The sequence below is a fragment of the Artemia sp. Qi Xiang Cuo genome, chromosome 3 (genome assembly GCF_049724085.1).
Source record: "Artemia sp. Qi Xiang Cuo chromosome 3, ASM4972408v1, whole genome shotgun sequence".
Taxonomy (NCBI): Eukaryota; Metazoa; Arthropoda; class Branchiopoda; order Anostraca; family Artemiidae; genus Artemia; species Artemia sp. Qi Xiang Cuo.
The window spans coordinates 67,767,470-67,784,741 of record NC_142796.1 but is presented as its reverse complement, the minus strand read 5'-3'; the positions used below and the strand labels follow the sequence as shown (position 1 = coordinate 67,784,741).

Sequence of the window (17,272 nt, the reverse complement as noted above, 5' to 3'; positions counted from 1 at the left end):
AGTGACTGAGTAAGAAGGCTTTTAAGGAAACACTGGAATAGGTATAGGGTATTGAGAGAGGCTGAATTCCGTTGAAAAAAAAATTGTGAAATTTTGCGCATAATTCGTTCTCTTTGAGAGACAGTGTAGCACTCACTTTAATGGGGATAATGACTACTTAATATGGTTCAAAAATTACGACTCCATGCAATGAAATTTTTTTTTCATTCACTTCTCAAGCATTTTCAAGATATCAAAACACTTATCCACGGCTTTCTGCCTTCCGGTAAGACAGTTCGTAGCTTTTGCAAAAGCCCGGAACATTTTCTTAGACTTTGAATTTTTTTTGATTTTCAGAAAAAGTCAGACATAGCTTTGGCTATATCAGCTATGGGCATTCCCAGCAGTCCAAAAGCGACATAAAAGTCCAATTGGTACCATACTAGTTGGTCAGTAGAGTATACGTTTCGGACAGTATCAGACTGAGAAAATTTAGCGGAGCTAAAGCGTCAATTCTATCCGTAATGTGACGGATTATTATATTTACAGCTAATAAAAAAACGGACTAAATTACGATTAGAAGAGAAAGTGTCTGTTCCCACTCCCCTAATCCCCAAAATTTAAGGGAAGCCACAGGTGGTAGGCACATTGGCACTTGCGGCAGGTAGCCACCCTCTTCTGCCTAACTAAACGGGGCTTAGATCTTCACTGCTTAAATAACTCTTTAATTAACTTAAATTTCCAACTGGATCCAAGTCAAATTCCATTATCATTAGCAATAAAACTAATCACAGTTGAAAGCTAAAATTACGCAATAATTTCACTTACTGTCACTTGTAATGCAATCCAATGAAATACATTTTATGTCTTCACAAGTTAAAGGCTAGTTGGTAATATCTTCAGTAAATGTTTAGTATCACTGTAATAATTGATCGTAAGTTTTGAAGTAACTCCTTCTCAAAGACGCCTGCTAAAATGATGATTTTGAAATCGGAATAGGCTGTACAAAGCTGTAGGTCTAAATTGATAAAGTACCAGAATGTAATTACGCTTCTTCTTCAATATATTCCAGTAGTCGTGAAATACTCTCAAGTCAGCTATCTCTACTCTAGCGGTGCAGCACATAACGTTTTCAATCTCTTCATCATTTACGGTGTTGAGACCCTGATAAGCTGCTTAGCCGAAAAATATCAGCTTTCTCTGACGTTATCAGCATTAAATAATAATAAATACTTATGAAGCCAGGCGTTAGGCAAGCACTCCGTACAAATAGGAATATTTATCTGGATCACTGTAATCATAACAGTCAGCAAAATTTACATTATGAAGACCAACTCCCTTAGACTATGAATAGATGAGGAAAGAGGTGATGTTAGATAATGAGAAAACTGATCAAGTGGATAGCTTTCAAACAGTTCGTGATAACGAACTGCAAGTAAGGAGCGACCTCGGTTATGTAGGAGGATATTTCCATGGAGGAAGTTTTCATAGGGGAAGGGACATTGCTATGAAGGGGGCGCTGGATTTCCCAGCATTATTTAAAAAAAAGAATCAGAAATTAAATTAAAAAAAAATCAAGTTTTTCAACTGAAAGTAAGGAGCAACGTCAAAACTTAAAACGAACAGAAAATATTACGTATATGATGGGGTTTGCCCCCTAGTCAGTACCTCCCTCTTTAACCAAAGATTTTCTAGTAATCTCATAAGAGCTATTTATTCTAATTAATGGCCTTTGCGAGTAAGTGGTCATTTTTAAAGAATTGGAACAAAATTCGAACTTTAGCGTAAAGAGCGAGGTATTGACGTGTGGTCGAACCCCCTAATATACGTATTAAAAAATATATGAATATAGAAGTTCGTTACGTAAGTTAATTCGTAAGTTACATACGGTATATCTATTACTAATAAAAAGGTTCGTAAATAAAATGAAACAACTTTCAAGAAAGCCATTTAACCAAATAAAAGTAAAATTAATAAGCACATTTTATTTTAATTATTCATGTACGGTGAGCCAAAATCAAAACCTGCATTCAAAAAAGTTCAAAGATTTAAAAAAAACAAAAAAGATTTTTTTTAACTGAAAGTAAGGAGCGACATTAAAACTTAAAACGAACAGAAATTATTCCGTATATGCAAGAGGCTGTCCCCTCCTCAACGCCTCGCTCTGTACGCTAAAGTTTGACCATTTCTCACAACTCTATTTTTTTAAACAATAAAAAACTTTAACGTAAAGAGCGAGGCGTCGAGAAAGGGACAGCCCCTTTCATATACGGAATAATTTCTGTTTGTTTTAAGTTTTAATGTCGCTCCTTACTTTCAGTTAAAAAAAAAACTTGTTTTTTTAATTGAATACTTACAAGAGTGACATTACTAGTATGGATGGTGGATGCAGTGAGAATGTAAAAAGTAGAAGAGCCAATGGGCAGGGTATTTTATTTTGCGAAGAAAAGGAAGATGTGGCTTTGAGCTAAGATTATAATATTGGAAGCCACGGTAAACAGGTGTTGGTCCAAAACATGGGCACTTTGAAAAGTTGAGGAGGACATGCTAGATGTTTTAAAAACGAGTTGCCCAAGGATAATTATAGGTACTAACTTGATTAACCGTAAAAGCTGTGCGACAAATATGGTTCGTTTCCACTTTAGAGGGCTATAATGCAGGAAATGTTAAGATTTTATGCCAAGTTCTACGGATGAGTGATAATTGCCGAAATTTCTAATTTTTGACAGTCCATTTGGGGCCAAACGAAAAGCAGACCGTCGCAAAATAGAGTGGGAAGAGGCCATAAGAAAGGATGTGAAGGAAATTCCATGGGAGGGAGAGGAGAGTGAACCTTCAAAAGGATTGTGACTGAGGAGCCTTCACAGCTGTTTAGGCTTCATGTGGCTTGGGACTACAACGAGTTATTAGTAGTTGTAACAAGCGCAAAAAAAGAATCGTCCTTCCCAAGGTACATTAATTAACAGAGCCCTCCATACCGGACTCTCTTTATAATAAGTATTATTACTTTTCGTCCTATTAACCACTGGTTTGATGTTCAGAAGTAAATAGCACAATGGACACTATTTTCAGTAACTGAAGAAATTTAAGGTTTGAACCTTGAGGCCAATCTACATTTGACATTTTCGGAATTAACAAAACAAAAATCCCATTCGTTTCCGAAATGGAGACCGACATTATTTTTCGGTTTGGTAGAAAAAATTTATCAAAGACATTTTTTTCTCCGTAATGTTCGATAAAGCTAAACAAGCGTATGGTGATCCAGAAAATGTAAGTTTGTAAATTTGCTAAGAATACCAAATGTCAATTGGCTATTAGCTTCACTTTGATTGACAAGAAACTGACTACTGGGCTTGATTTATTTATTTTCAACACTTTTGGTAGCTATCAGCTATTTTAGTGAATAAAGATATTCTATTGTGTTCTAAAATTTTTTTACTTCAAGAATGCAAATATACAAATCATAACTTTACATTATATGGATAAATGTGATTTACCAAAATTACCAAATTTACCAAAATTACCAAATTTACCAAAATTTACCAAAATTATAACAAAATGTCAGACAAAACAGCACCGGTATCAGAGTCTAAAGAAATCACGTAAAAAGGTCTCATCTTGGCAGAACTTGGCCAGGTCCTGGAAGCACTTACTATGAGCGTTTTCGTCAACAATCTGTGATTCCTTCGTCTGAGACACTTTCCACTTCTTTGTTAATAGATAATTTGCAACCCAGAGGAAGCCACACTAAAAAGAAGAATCAGCTTAGTACGTGCCATGTCAGACTAAACTAATCTAAGAAGTTTAAAATATAGTATATGTTTCAAGTCAACTTTACTAGCACATGACCATAAATAACTTGTTAAAATCAAGCTTCTGGAACTGTCTAAAGTTGAGCCCTGTTTTGGTACTGAATGACTTTAAAAATAGAAAACATAAAAGAGAATGTTTTATATCAAGAAGAAAAACCTATATTTTCTTTTCAAAAATTAAATAAGGCTCTAATGCTAGGTTTAAAATAACATTTGAAGATAAGAGCCAGAAACTAGACAAGTGCACGGTGATAGGATCCGTCTGTTTGACCCAAAACATCTCATAGCACCGGAACAGCTCCAACCTTTTATACCTAGCCTATCCTAGCCAGAAAAAAAAAAAAAAAAAAAAAAAAAAAAAAAAAAAATGCAATGTGAAATTAAAAAAAAATCGCGAGGCTCAATACAAAAAAAAACACTGAAGAGCAAAAAGGAAGTAAAAAATAAAAGCCGAGCGGCAAAAAATCCAAATTACTCGCGTTCAATCTAGAATATAGCTAAAATCAATTATCTATTTAACAACAGAAATATAATTGACCGGTTCAGTCTTTAAATAATTCCTTGATTTGCACAGATTCCATCGTTTTTTCATTTCCAAAAATTATTGTAACTGTGGGTTTCCTATGCCTCTCTTTTTATTGCTGAATCTAAAAAACACAATTATTTTTATTGGCTCCCTTGACCATTGTGCAATTACTTTCTCCTTAAAAAGAATACTGGCCACTCAATTTACTCTAGAAATTAAAAAGATATTCACCCAGACTAGAAATAAACATTAAAGGAGCTTTCTTTCGGAACTCAATAAGCCGTCCCTGAAATTTCTGAGTTTGAGTCCAATGTAAAATTTGCCACAATAGCATGGAATACTGTACAGTTACTCCTAACTTTCTAAGCGTTTTTTATTTTCTGAGTCAAGAAAATTTGATAAAAGTTGTATTGTCTGAAAGTAAGGTGTAATATTACCTTTCAACAGATTTTTCTTCCTTTTTTTTTTTACTTAGAACAGGTATATAGGGCAAAACCATGAAACGTTTATTCTTAGAGCTACATTATGAGTATTCGTATTGTTCCTATGATTCAATTGCCCCTTGTCGATTGTATCACAGATGAACTTGGTCAGATTTTGTAGAAAAGGCAAAATATTTCAAGTCGAGAATGTAGTTTGGAGAACACACATTTTGTAATGGTTAGTTATAAATTTTGATCTTGAATCATTCATTCAGTATGTCTATGTGCAACATAGAGCAGCCTCTGCTAACTTAACCGACCTAAAATAATATTTAAGGTTTGGCCCTCTCCCATGCCAATATCTTGGGCAAACCTCTTCACAGATGTTTTTGAAACTAGGAGCAAAGTGTTCGCTATATACGGAGTTCTTTATAAACTGAAGATATAAAACCAAAGTGGTTAAATAGACTTACAGAAAAAATTAAAATAAGAAAATAAATGATGAATACACGAGACAAAGCCCGGCGGCTACAGTAAGTCCCTCTTCAGATATTTCATTTGTCACGTTTTCACGTGCTTTTCTTTTGAAAATGAAGACCCATAACAATCCGTTCCAAAAAAAGAATTATGCTTTCAGAATATGTTCATACCCTGTAGCCTTGTAAGCCCCTTTGTATACATTTTTACCTGTAGTATAGAAGCGAAAAATTATAGATAATCATCTATATGTTCAAAATACATGTAGACAATTTTTCCAGTTACTTACTTCGACTTAGCACATATTTTAGAACAGAAATTTTTCCAGAAGACAAAGACAATAATAAAATAGTTACAAAATCTAATATCATAGGAGTTATAATTCCGCTGATCCTCATGGTTAAATTTCACGAATCCTGTAAGGAGAAAGAAAAACATGTTTATCTTGTGCTTGATTTTTAGTCATTATTCCTTTGTCAAATAAATCAGCTAAAATGACGAATTGTGAGGAATAGGTGACTGAAGGGCGTTGCGTAAAAAAAAAAAAAAAAAAAAAAAAAAAAAAACAGGATAGGGGAAAAACAGAAAAATGACACTTTTTTTACTGCTATCTATTGGTTAACTGTCTGAACAAGAAGATACTTCCCTGGCTTTAAGACCCGACAGAAGCAATTTTGATGTCGGAAGCTTTTTTTTTAATACTACGTTGCAAGTCAGAAAGAAGACATAACGCATAAAAATACTACTAAGTTTCTTGAAAGGAAAGTAGAACCTGCAGAAGGAGTTTGGACCAATCAATCAGGTTTTAGGTAGTTTTAGGACGCACGCAATAGGTTTCAGGTTCATTACAGATATTACATAACTTGTCACAGGAACAAAGGAAAATATTCTAAAATATTCAAAGCTATTTTAGTAAAAACGCATACCGGCATCCTAAGTCCATTTTTTTCGATTAAAGGAAGACCATAATCAGAGCCAAAGTTCCTGTCGGCACACAAAGAGCCATCTTTTGAGAAATGTGACAGTCTATTGGATATGGACACCGTAGAATCTTTTTCTGGAGCAATTGGCATCACTAAGAATGAGTACCCGGTGGCATGTACATACTGCACTTGAAAGCGACGAGTATTCTCAAATATTGAAGGTATGTAGCTAAATCGTCGGGCAATAGCATCATGAAGTAGCCACAATCGGTGGAGCCAATGACTAACCGGAAATTCTAAAATTTAAACAAAATACCGATAAGAATATTCTCAGAAAGAATAAATCTCCAAGACAAAAAAAAACAAAAAACAAAAAACAGCCAACAAAAGAACGCAGAAAAATAACATGTTCGAAATTGCTATCCATTTCTCTTTATTAAGGTCAACTTTATCCTATACATACACGGGATTCAATTGCACAAGGGTTTAGTTGGGCTCAACTAAATGGGGTTCACTTGCACGGGGATTCGGTTACACCAGGGTTAAGTTAAGCGGGGTTGAGATGCACATTGAGTCAGATGAACGAGAGTTCAGTTACATCGGTTCAGTTGCCTAGGGTTCAATTACACACACACCCTTACAATATGATATAAATGTGGTAGTGATTTCCGTCTTTATTCGCAAATTGCCAGCTGATAATCATATGGATGCTGGGGTGATACGATGTTGATCAGTCATCAACAGAACATAACCTTTTTAAGTAACAAAAGAGATGGTGCCACGGCAAAGTGTCGTTTTCTGTCATTTTGTGACAAAATTTAAAACGTCGGGGAGTACAGATTCTAAGATATCCAATCAATATGTCATGTTCTAAGCTCCTGTTCCGAGTACCCTATCAAACAGTTCGTGGTAACGAACTGTAAGTAAGGAGTGACCCGGCTCAATAGTAACCGAAACTCTAAAAAACGGACTTTTGATACCAATAGATACATCAAAAAATTAAATTTTTATGCTGATTTCCAATATATAAGTTTCATCAAGTTTAGTCTTACGGATCAAAAGCTATGAGCCTGAGAAAATTTGCCATATTTTCGAAAAAGGAGAAAACACCCCCCGAAGATCATATAACTTTAATGAAAATCACACCATCAGATTCAGCGTATCAGAGAACCCCGCAATAGAAAATTCAAGCTCCTATGAACAAAAATGTAAATTTTGTATTTTTTGCCAGAAGAAAGATCACGGATGCGTGTTTATTTTATTTTATTTTTTTTTTTTTATTTCCCCAGGGGTGATCGTATCGATTCAGTAGTCCTAGAATATTGTGAAAGGGCTCATTCAGACAGAAATTAAAAGTTCTAGTGCCATTTTTAAACGATTCAAAAAATTGGAAGGCAACTTAGCCCCCTGCCAGGCTCATTTTTTTCCCGAAGTAATCCAATAACAATTTTGAGATAACTTTGTTCCTCAGCATAGTCGAAAATCAAATTAATATGTCTTTGAGGATGATATAATCCCACACAGTTCCCGGGGGAAGGGCTGCAAGTTATAAGCTTTGCCTACTGTTTACATATAGTATTGGTTATTGGGAAGTATACAGGCGTTTTCAGGAGGAATTTTTCTCGGGGGGGGGGGGGGTTCAGAATAGGGGTTAAGGGGGAAAATCTTTCTTTGGTGGATGTTTCCTGGGGGGAAGGGACACTTCTATGAAGGGGGCGCCGGATTTCCCAGGATTATTAAAAAAAAAAACGATCAGAAATTAAATAAAAAAAAAGTTTTTTTTTTCAACTGAAAGTAAGGAGCAACATTAAAACTTAAAACGAACAGAAATGATTACGTATATCAGGGGGTTCGCCCCCTAGTCAATACCTAGCTCTTTCCGCTGAAGTTTTTTCAGTACTTTCAAAAGAGCTTTCTATTCTAATTAACCGGCCTTTGTGATTGAGGGGTTTGTGATTCGAACAAAATTCGAACCTTAGCGTAAAGAGCGAGGTATTGACTAGAGGCGGACTCTCTAATATACGTAATAAAAACATACGAATATGGGAATTCGTTACGTTAAGTTAATTCGTAAGTTACGTCAGAACAAAATTTCGAGAAAGTCATTTAGCCAAAAAAAGGAAAATTAATATGCGAATTTCGTTTTAATTATTCATGCACGGCGAGCCAAAATCATAGCTGCATTAATTATAAAACGTTCAGAAATTAAATAAAAAAAAACAAGTTGTTTTAACTGAAAGTAAGGAGCGACATTAAAACTTGGAACGAACAGAAATTATTCCGTATATGAAAGGGGCTGTCCCCTCCTCAACGCCTCGCTCTTTAGGCTAAAGTTTGACTCTGTCTCACAACTTAATTTTTTAAAACAATAAAAAACTTTAGCGTAAAGAGCGAGGCATTGAGGAGGGGACAGCCTCTTTCATATACGGAATAATTTCTGTTCGTTTTAAGTTTTAATGTCGCTACTTACTTTCAGTTAAAAAAACTTGTTTTTTTTTATTTAATCTTGAAAAGGACAAAACTTGCTATTTTTTGCATGGTCAGCATGTATCTTATTATTTGTTCCTATTTTTTTTTTTCTGTCAGGGCTAGCAGGTTACCACAATAAGGAAAAGGAAGTATATATTGAATTTTTGCCAGTTGTACCTTATCCTTTTTAATCATCGGCATCTTTACGGATTAAAACTTACAACATCAGCCTATAGAGTGTGATTAGTACTATGTATCTATCCTTAGCTTTTTACATAATCATACTGCTGCAACTTTTCTTTTCTATAATAATTGGGGACTACATAATTGCGATAATTTCTATTTATAATCTCTGTGTAACCACATGGAGACAAATTTCCTTGCCCTCGTTTGTGTCAGAAACAGAGGATATGTAGATGAATTATTTGTCATAGCCTAAAATTCATATTAGGAACCAAGAATAAGTACACCAGCTAGAAAGGCCCAATTTCCCGACTGAAAAAGATGATAAAGATGATAACGGTCTAAATGCCAGATATTAGTTTCAAGTTTCTAAAACAGCTCAGAATTTTATTTCCGATTTTTTCTTTTAATGTGTAGATCAAAATTTTAGTCGTTAACCCCTCGAACCAAGTGCCTCCCTTGTCTTAGAATTTGAAGATTTTGCCCTTTTTTTTTAATGTGTATCACAACATCAAAGTTGACAATCCATCGGAATTTTAAATGGTGTACATAAAACCTTAACGAAGAAGACTGCACTTTAACAATCTAATCTTAATTGCACGTCCCTCTCCGTAGTGGACATGAAACCAAATTTTCCGTACCTCAAACGCGTCAGAAGCAATAATAGGTACACCAACTAGTAAAAGAAGTCAGCGCCTCGTTACAAAGATGACCAAGGAGTAACAGGTTATCATTACTTACAAGTCCCACTCTGGTCTTAGAATTTGGACCACACAGCACTGAAGTTGGCAATCCCTTGAAATTTTTGAAATGGCGTATCTAAACCCTTAACCAAGAAGACAACCATACAATAACAAACCTATAGCAGACATGAAACCGAAGTTTTTATGCCCTCAAATGCACCAGAAGCAAATAGGAAGCAATAACCGACTTGCAAAAGATGCCAACTACTCATTTCGATGATGAACAAGGTGCAACAGCCGATTGTTAATATATGTCCCTCCCTCGTCTTAAAATTTGAACAAGATGTTTTTCTTAGTGTTTACCACAGTTCTGAAATCGTCAACCCTACTAAGATTTTAAAATTGTGCATCGCATGAATGTTTTGTACGAGAAAAAGGATATAATATACTTTAAACAGCCCATCAACACTATAAGTCAGCGTTGAAAAAAATCTACCTGTGTTGGTTTAAAAATATATTTTATTGCCACGGCCAAACTTTCTAATATCACTTCTTAGAAAGGAGAATAAGGAAAGCTTTAAATTCTTTGGCGACTGGATCAGGTAACAATCGGACATTTTAAGCACTTTTCGATTTTAGTCAAGCTTCAATTTGAAACAGGTAACTGGCTGCTTGCCTACTGGAGTAGAGCTTTTCAGTGGAAAGCAAAAACATGGCTGAATGTAACGAAAGCTTATGCGCGTAATTTCAGGTAATCTTCTCCGACCTGCACTATAGAATCCCCCTTCAACTCACAAGCTATAGGCTGTGGCTCAATTATTAGCGAAAAATACCCTATTTGGCCCCAGGCCAGAATTATACGCAGTTTTCCAAATGTAATGTCATGTTCATCAATCCGACCTGAAGTCCACATATTCCGTAAAAACAGCGGACGTAAGACCCTTATTACTTTCTAGCAATAAGCTGAAATTGATGGACTAGGAAAAAAAAAAAAAGACAACACCAAAGTGTTGCTCCTGCAACACAGCTAGCTTAAACATGTCGAATATGACAATCAAAGCACAAACACAAGCAATAAGTGATATGTACTATTGCGAATGTCTAAGTTGGCTTCAGATATGAGAAGACAATCACGCTGCCTAGTGTTAGTGCGTGAATAATTAAGTTTGACTTATAGTTTTTAACTTCATTTTACTTTTCGCCCGTTGATAAAGGGTGTGAAAAGGTTCTCACTAAAATCGGATCTTCGGTGCCCAGGTCGGTGCTCTTTGGGGTCTGAAGTTGGGACAGTAATTTCCGTATTTCGAGGCCAAAAAGCATCTAATGTTGGTACAGCGGTTTGCTCATCCGGGTACCTTAGTAAACCCAATGAATCTAGTTTCTATTCCAATTTTTTTTTTGTTTAAGTTGGTTCTGATACAATAGCCCAAGTTCGCGAAAACGTAGAAGGATAGAATTTTTCGATTTTTTTTTTTTTTTAAAAAAAGACACAACAAAGTTATTTTAGAATGTTGAATTTGCGAATAGAAAAAAAAACAACAAAGGTATTTGTCGAAATGAAGGGTAGAGGAAAAATTGTGAGTCCTCCCTCACTATCCTAACAGGCGGGATTAATCCGAGGGATGGGGCCCTTAGGAAGTTTGTCCTTTAGTTTTCTTTGGTTAGAACAACCAAGGATACTTTATATCAGACATAAACATTTCTTTCTGATGACTTTATATTTTTTTATCCTAGGAGCAGAGAGAGGGGGGGGGGGAGGGGCGCGGTAGAGGCTGGCATAAACGAATATTTTGTCCCTGTTTTTTTCCATCAACATTATCGACAATGTTTCCTGAGGAAAATGGTTTTAAAATGTAAGAGTCCCTTCGGTACCTAAATTATTTTAATGATTTTCCTGAGGACTTTATTAGCAATCGGCATATCCAATTTTAGATAGCTTCAAGCTCTTGGGTCCCAAAATTGATCCCACTTTTGATTTATAGAGTCAAGCCCGGTTGCCAATCCGGTTGGCAAAGCAACTACTTTGGTTTTACCGATGTGAAGCCAAAATATTTGGGCTTTTATAAATATTTGCACAAAAAGGTCTATTCTTATTTTCCTTGGAAAGTTCATCGTCTTTTTAAAAGCCTTGCCCATTTTCAATACATTCAAATTTTTATGAAATTTTAATATTAAATGCAATAAGGTAAATGAACCGTTGGAGTTTAAATATCAAGAAAAAAAGACAGAGAAGGTAAAACGACTTAAACACAAATTGCAATTTAGGCATTGCTCAACCTTTCAGAGGTCGATGTGACTCAATCTACTTTTGACATTTTACTTTTATTCTTAGCCTCTGTCAAAGAACTAGGTTGAGTCTTAATTTTATGTAAGATAGTTACCTAAATAAAGGGTTAATGCTTAAAAAAAGATATTTGTCACTGAGTAATACATAATTTATATAATAATATAATAGCAATTCAAGTTTTTGTAATAAAAAAGCAATTCCGTAAAATTAAGGGTTAGTGCCAAAAATAAAAAATAATAATGTCACTTTTGACTTTTATCACAAAAATAAACCAATAATATTGATCAGGTTTCAGACCTTACAAATCAAGAGATTAATGCTTCTCTTCTGATGTTTGCCGGTTACACAGCTCGAATTGTGAGTGCGAAAACGACTGAATCGTTGGTTACTTCTCTGTCTAGTACTATTCAGAAGATATCTATCTGGATGAGGCGTAATAAGATTGCTATTAATTACAATAAGTCTAATTTTATTGTTATTGATTGGTCTGGTAATTGTTATCCATGGATATGTTCAGTTGAAGATGGGGGCCTTTCAATATGGAGGATGTCAAGTGTTTGATATATTAGTATTATTGTGGATGAATCACTCTCATTTAAAGGTCACATTGAGAAAGTTTCAAATATATTAGCTAGAAATATTGGTATAATTTGAAAACTTAAAATTGTTCCTCGAAGGACATAATTTTAGTTTAATACATCTCTATATTTTTTCACTGGTGTTCAATATGGCTGGGGACTGTCTCAATTCTTCGCCCGGTCCGAGTTTGGAAAATATAGTTATTAGAATATTTTATAGCATAAACTGTTCTGAACCGTGTCGTCAGGCTTACGTCAAGTTCAAAATACTTCCAGCGGCTACTTTCCGGGATTTTTATACTGGTGTTTTCATGTATAGATGAGTCAAAGGTAAGTCTGCTTCTTTTACTAGTGTATTCAAACACGTTAATGAGGTTTATTTCCATGACACAAGGTCATTGAATAAAATTTTGTTAATAATTTGATTACGTCTAGGTCTGGTTTTTCTTGTGTTTTTAGAGGGGCTAAGGTATAGAATTCGTTAGATAAGGGATATTAAAACTAGTTGCGTTTTAAGTGAATTTAAAAGGCTGTTGAAAAATGGATTGTTTTCTATGCATGATTTTAATGAATAAATTAACAGGATACATAGTTTATAGAACAAAATTTAAATCGTTAATATTAGTATTTTTATTTTGATTAATGTGTGACATGAAAGGAGTTGAGTGTTATGTTAGTGGTAGCAGGGTACATGATGTTGTAATCAAGGAATGTGTCTTAAACCCGTTCTGTGATTAACATATTTTTTTGTGGATTTATTTGATTATCCTACCTCCATATCATGCTGTGGCATTTGGAGGGAATATGTTTATGCAAAATTTTATTGTAAATAATTGATATTAAATTAAATAAATAAAACTGAAAAATATATGATCCACACAAATTCTGGAGATTTTTATCACCTGATGATTGGTGTATGAAGCCAGAATCTGATATTTAAACTGAATTTTTTTTCTTTGTCTGTTATAGGGATTGATCCTGTTTGCCTATGAACTGTTCATATACTAATGAAAAATCTCCAAAGAAATAACTACTTACTTTCAAGACATTCTTCTATAACTTTGACATTCATTGGTATAGTCAAAGGCGCACGAAAAGGATCACACCGCCCACTGTTGCCAACAAAAAGTGGATCCATTGGCATAGGAACCAAAAGGAAGCCATTCATTTGTGCTTTTCTAACCCAGCCCAAAACCTTGAAAAATAAAAAATAAAGAAAACAAATGCTAAAAAAAACCTAATTCAAGAAAATTCTGAATATACAAAAACAGTAAAACAATTAAACTCTTACTCTATAATCGTAATTAAGCCTACTTTTTAATCACTTCAAATAATATTTTTATCCAACAATCGTGTTGAGATCTCTTGGAGCAAAACTTTATACCGGATCAAGAATGTGAGAATACAGATTAACAAAGAGGACATAACCTGTTACCAGATACAAAACAATGGAAAAATATACTATTAAGGCTATATCTTGGCCCATCAGGGGGAGAGGGGGCACTGCTAGAAATATCACCAAAATATTTGGGAAGAGCACAAAATAAGGATTCTAATACTGCTGAATTACACGCACACCGCATGAAATAGTTTAATACGAAACAAAGGAGAGAAAAAAGTAAATAAAGTCAGGAAAAAAGAAAAGAAAAAGAGAAACAAAGACGAATAAAATTAAGTAAGAGTAGGCCTACTTAAATCTTTTCAGGCTTGTAAAGAACAAAAAAAAACAACGGAGAAATATACTATTAAGGCTATATCTTGGCCCATCAGGGGGAGAGGGGCATTGCTAGAAATGTCACCAAAATATTTGGGAAGAGCACAAAATAAGGAATCTAATAGTACTACTTTCATTTTATTAGCGTGTTTCCTTTAGATGTGGTCAACGAAAGTAAATTTACCGAAGGGGGATTAAGTTAAACGGGGATTGAGTTCGATGAGGGTTGAGTTGTACAAGAGTTGAGCTAAACAGAGGTTGAGTTGAACAAGTGCTGAATTACACGCACACCGCAGAGAATAATTAAATACGAAAAAAAGAAGAGAAAAAATTAAATGAAATCAGGAAAAAAGAAAAGATAAAAGAGAAACAAAAACGAGTAAAATTAAGTAAGAGTAGGCCTACTTAAACTGTTTCAGACTTGTAAAGAACAAAAATAAACTAAGAACAGTAAATAACGATGCACATTGTTGGAGAGAGGATAAAAGAGAGGTCAAGATATCAAGAAAGCAATCTTCGTCTGTCCTTCACCCTGGCCGATGCAACTAAACTGATAAAAATTTCTAACAACCATAGAAAATTAGCTACCAAAAAGGGATATGGTATACAAATCAAATTTTTTTTTGTCAAACAAAATTTTAAACTTGGGTTTTAGTGATTATGAAGGAAAAAAAAATCTGCTAGACACTATTTGTGAAGGACATGCAATAAAAGTTACATCTTAAAGACAATGTCGACTTAGCCCCTAGGAAAATTCTTAGGACATGTTCAAGAGCACAACCAGGACTTACTTTTAAAACGGATCAAAAATTTGTTTATATGCATTTTTGTTGCGTTTTACGGGAGGGGCAAAGTCGACTTTTGGTTTGTTAATTTACATTTTGTGTCGGTAGGGGAGGAGGGGGGTTAAACTCACTAGCCCCCCATCCCCACCCCGCTGGATAAGGTCTTGCACATGTTAAACTTATTTTTGTCAATAAATCCTCTGCAATAGGGATATAAGTAATTTCTTCCCTAGAAAGTGTCTAGAACTCTAGAAGATCTTCTAAAAACACTATAAAACCAAAATAAATCATTTTAAAACGAAGGGCAACTCAGAGATTAAATGGGAAATTAGCAAATTCCCCCCTAAATTTCACTTAAAAATTGGCGAATCATTACTCCACCAGGACATTAGTACATTCAACCAATATATGTTCTTCAAAAATATCATCCAGTCTTTACAAGTGCAGTAAATCAATTTGGTATATAAGTGATTATTTTTGAAAGTTACCAAATCAAATATAACCACTCTAGTCGCTTCTACCCACTTCAAAACCGCAACAAAAGACGCGTTGGGTGTGAAATAAGACGGATAAAGCAAGTGTCCCCATTCTTTTCGATCGCTACGACCAGTGACATCAACGTCGATGTACGCTTCTTTGAAGACAGACACTAGAAAAAAAAACTGATGTTATTTATAATTGGTTATCAATTAAAGCTTGCTAAAGTGTCTTGAAAATCATGATTGACTGTCCATTTATTTTTGCGGTTAAAATAAATCACCCTAGATAATTGTAGTACTCAGTTTCAAAAAATGAAAAAAAGAAAAAAAAAATAAAAAGAACAGAGTAGGGTCATGAAGAAATTGTCTTTTGCTCATTTAACAATTAGTTTATTTAAAATTATTCCAGCCGTTTACTTATTCAAAAAAAGCTCTTTAAGTGGTTGAAAAAATCAAAACTATAGGATGATTAGAAGCCACTTTATATATTCAATATTCAAAATCCCACATTTATCAAACACAAATATATATATATATATATAGTATATATATATATATATATATATATATATATATATATATATATATATATATATATATATATATATATATATATATATATATATATATATATATATATATATATATATATATATATATATATATATATATATATATATATATATATATATATATATATATATATATATATATATATATATATATATATATATATATATATATATATATATATATATATATATATATATATATATCACTTGACTTGAGTTGACTTGCTTTATTTACTACTAATCACAAAATAAACTATATACAAGCAACCGCCCGGGTAAGGCTCAAAAAGCCTGATGAAAGACGGCTGCAATCCTCTAATTCTCAACCTCTCAAAATTCTAATTCTCAAAAAAAAAAAGACCTTAAAAAAGACCTGAACACTCTATCAATTTAAAAAATAATACCAAAAACTATTAAGAAAAGAAAAAAAAAATTAAGACATTAATTATTAAAATAATAATAAATTACCGCCCCTCTCCAAAAAAATTTTTTTTTATTTTTAATTTAAACGACCCAATGTGTTCAGCTTCCTGAACGCCAACTGGGATATCATTCCAAATACCGAATCCCGAAACCTGCACGTGTGGTGTCTCGATACTCAACCGTAAAATTTTCCGCCTCTCTAGTCGCATACCTGTGGAGTGAACTATTTACGCGAAAAAAATTTGTAAAAACTGGAGGACATACATCATTCCAACATCTATAGGCAAAAATAGCAGCTTGGTAATTGCGAATCTGACCAATGTTTAGCACTCTTAATTTTTTAAAACATGACGCGGTATCATTCACATTTTCTATATAATTCCCAAGAAGACTTACTGTTTTATTTTGTAAAATCTGCACTCTTTTGAAATTTGCATGAAAATTGCTAGACCAAATGACACAACCATAAGAAATATAAGGCGAAACAATACTATGATACAATAATAAAAGAACCGATAATGGTAAAAAATGCTTCAAACGACGCAAAATTCCCAGACCTCTAGGAATTTTAGCTGCAACAAGATCACTATGGTGCTTCCAAGACAAATTACAATCAAGCTGGAAGCCCAAATAATACACTCATGCACCTGTGACAAAGGCTTACCATTAAAAAATATCTCTCCATCAACACTCGGAGACTTACCAACTCTCCTAGAAATCATAAAATTAGTTTTTTTAACATTCACTGACAAAAGGCTGAAACTTGTAAATACATAAAATGACTTTAAAACCCTATTTACTTTCAACAATAGATCATCAATCACTCGACTAGACATAGTTAAAGCAGTATCATCCGCGAAAGTCGTGATAAAACACTCCGGTAAGTAAAAACGCATTGAATCAACATACACAAGGTACAGAAGTGGTCCCAAGAAAGATCCCTGAGGTACACCACACTTC

The 17,272-nt window shown here is 34.0% G+C and overlaps 1 protein-coding gene across 1 annotated transcript in view; it reads right to left on the bottom strand.

Annotated features, from left to right (window-relative positions):
* Nucleotides 1-3,423: 3,423 nt before the first annotated feature.
* LOC148954450 (GATOR1 complex protein DEPDC5-like) overlaps nucleotides 3,424-17,272 on the bottom strand; it is a 50,047-nt gene continuing 36,198 nt past the window's right edge. Inside the window, exons 4-7 of the mRNA XM_089087097.1 lie at nucleotides 15,327-15,487; nucleotides 13,378-13,534; nucleotides 6,143-6,435; nucleotides 3,424-3,726 (exon numbers count right to left, since the gene is read on the bottom strand). Coding sequence (XP_088943223.1) covers nucleotides 3,562-3,726; nucleotides 6,143-6,435; nucleotides 13,378-13,534; nucleotides 15,327-15,487 — 776 coding nt within the window. The 3' untranslated portion in view covers nucleotides 3,424-3,561. The remainder of the gene's footprint in view (nucleotides 3,727-6,142; nucleotides 6,436-13,377; nucleotides 13,535-15,326; nucleotides 15,488-17,272) is intronic.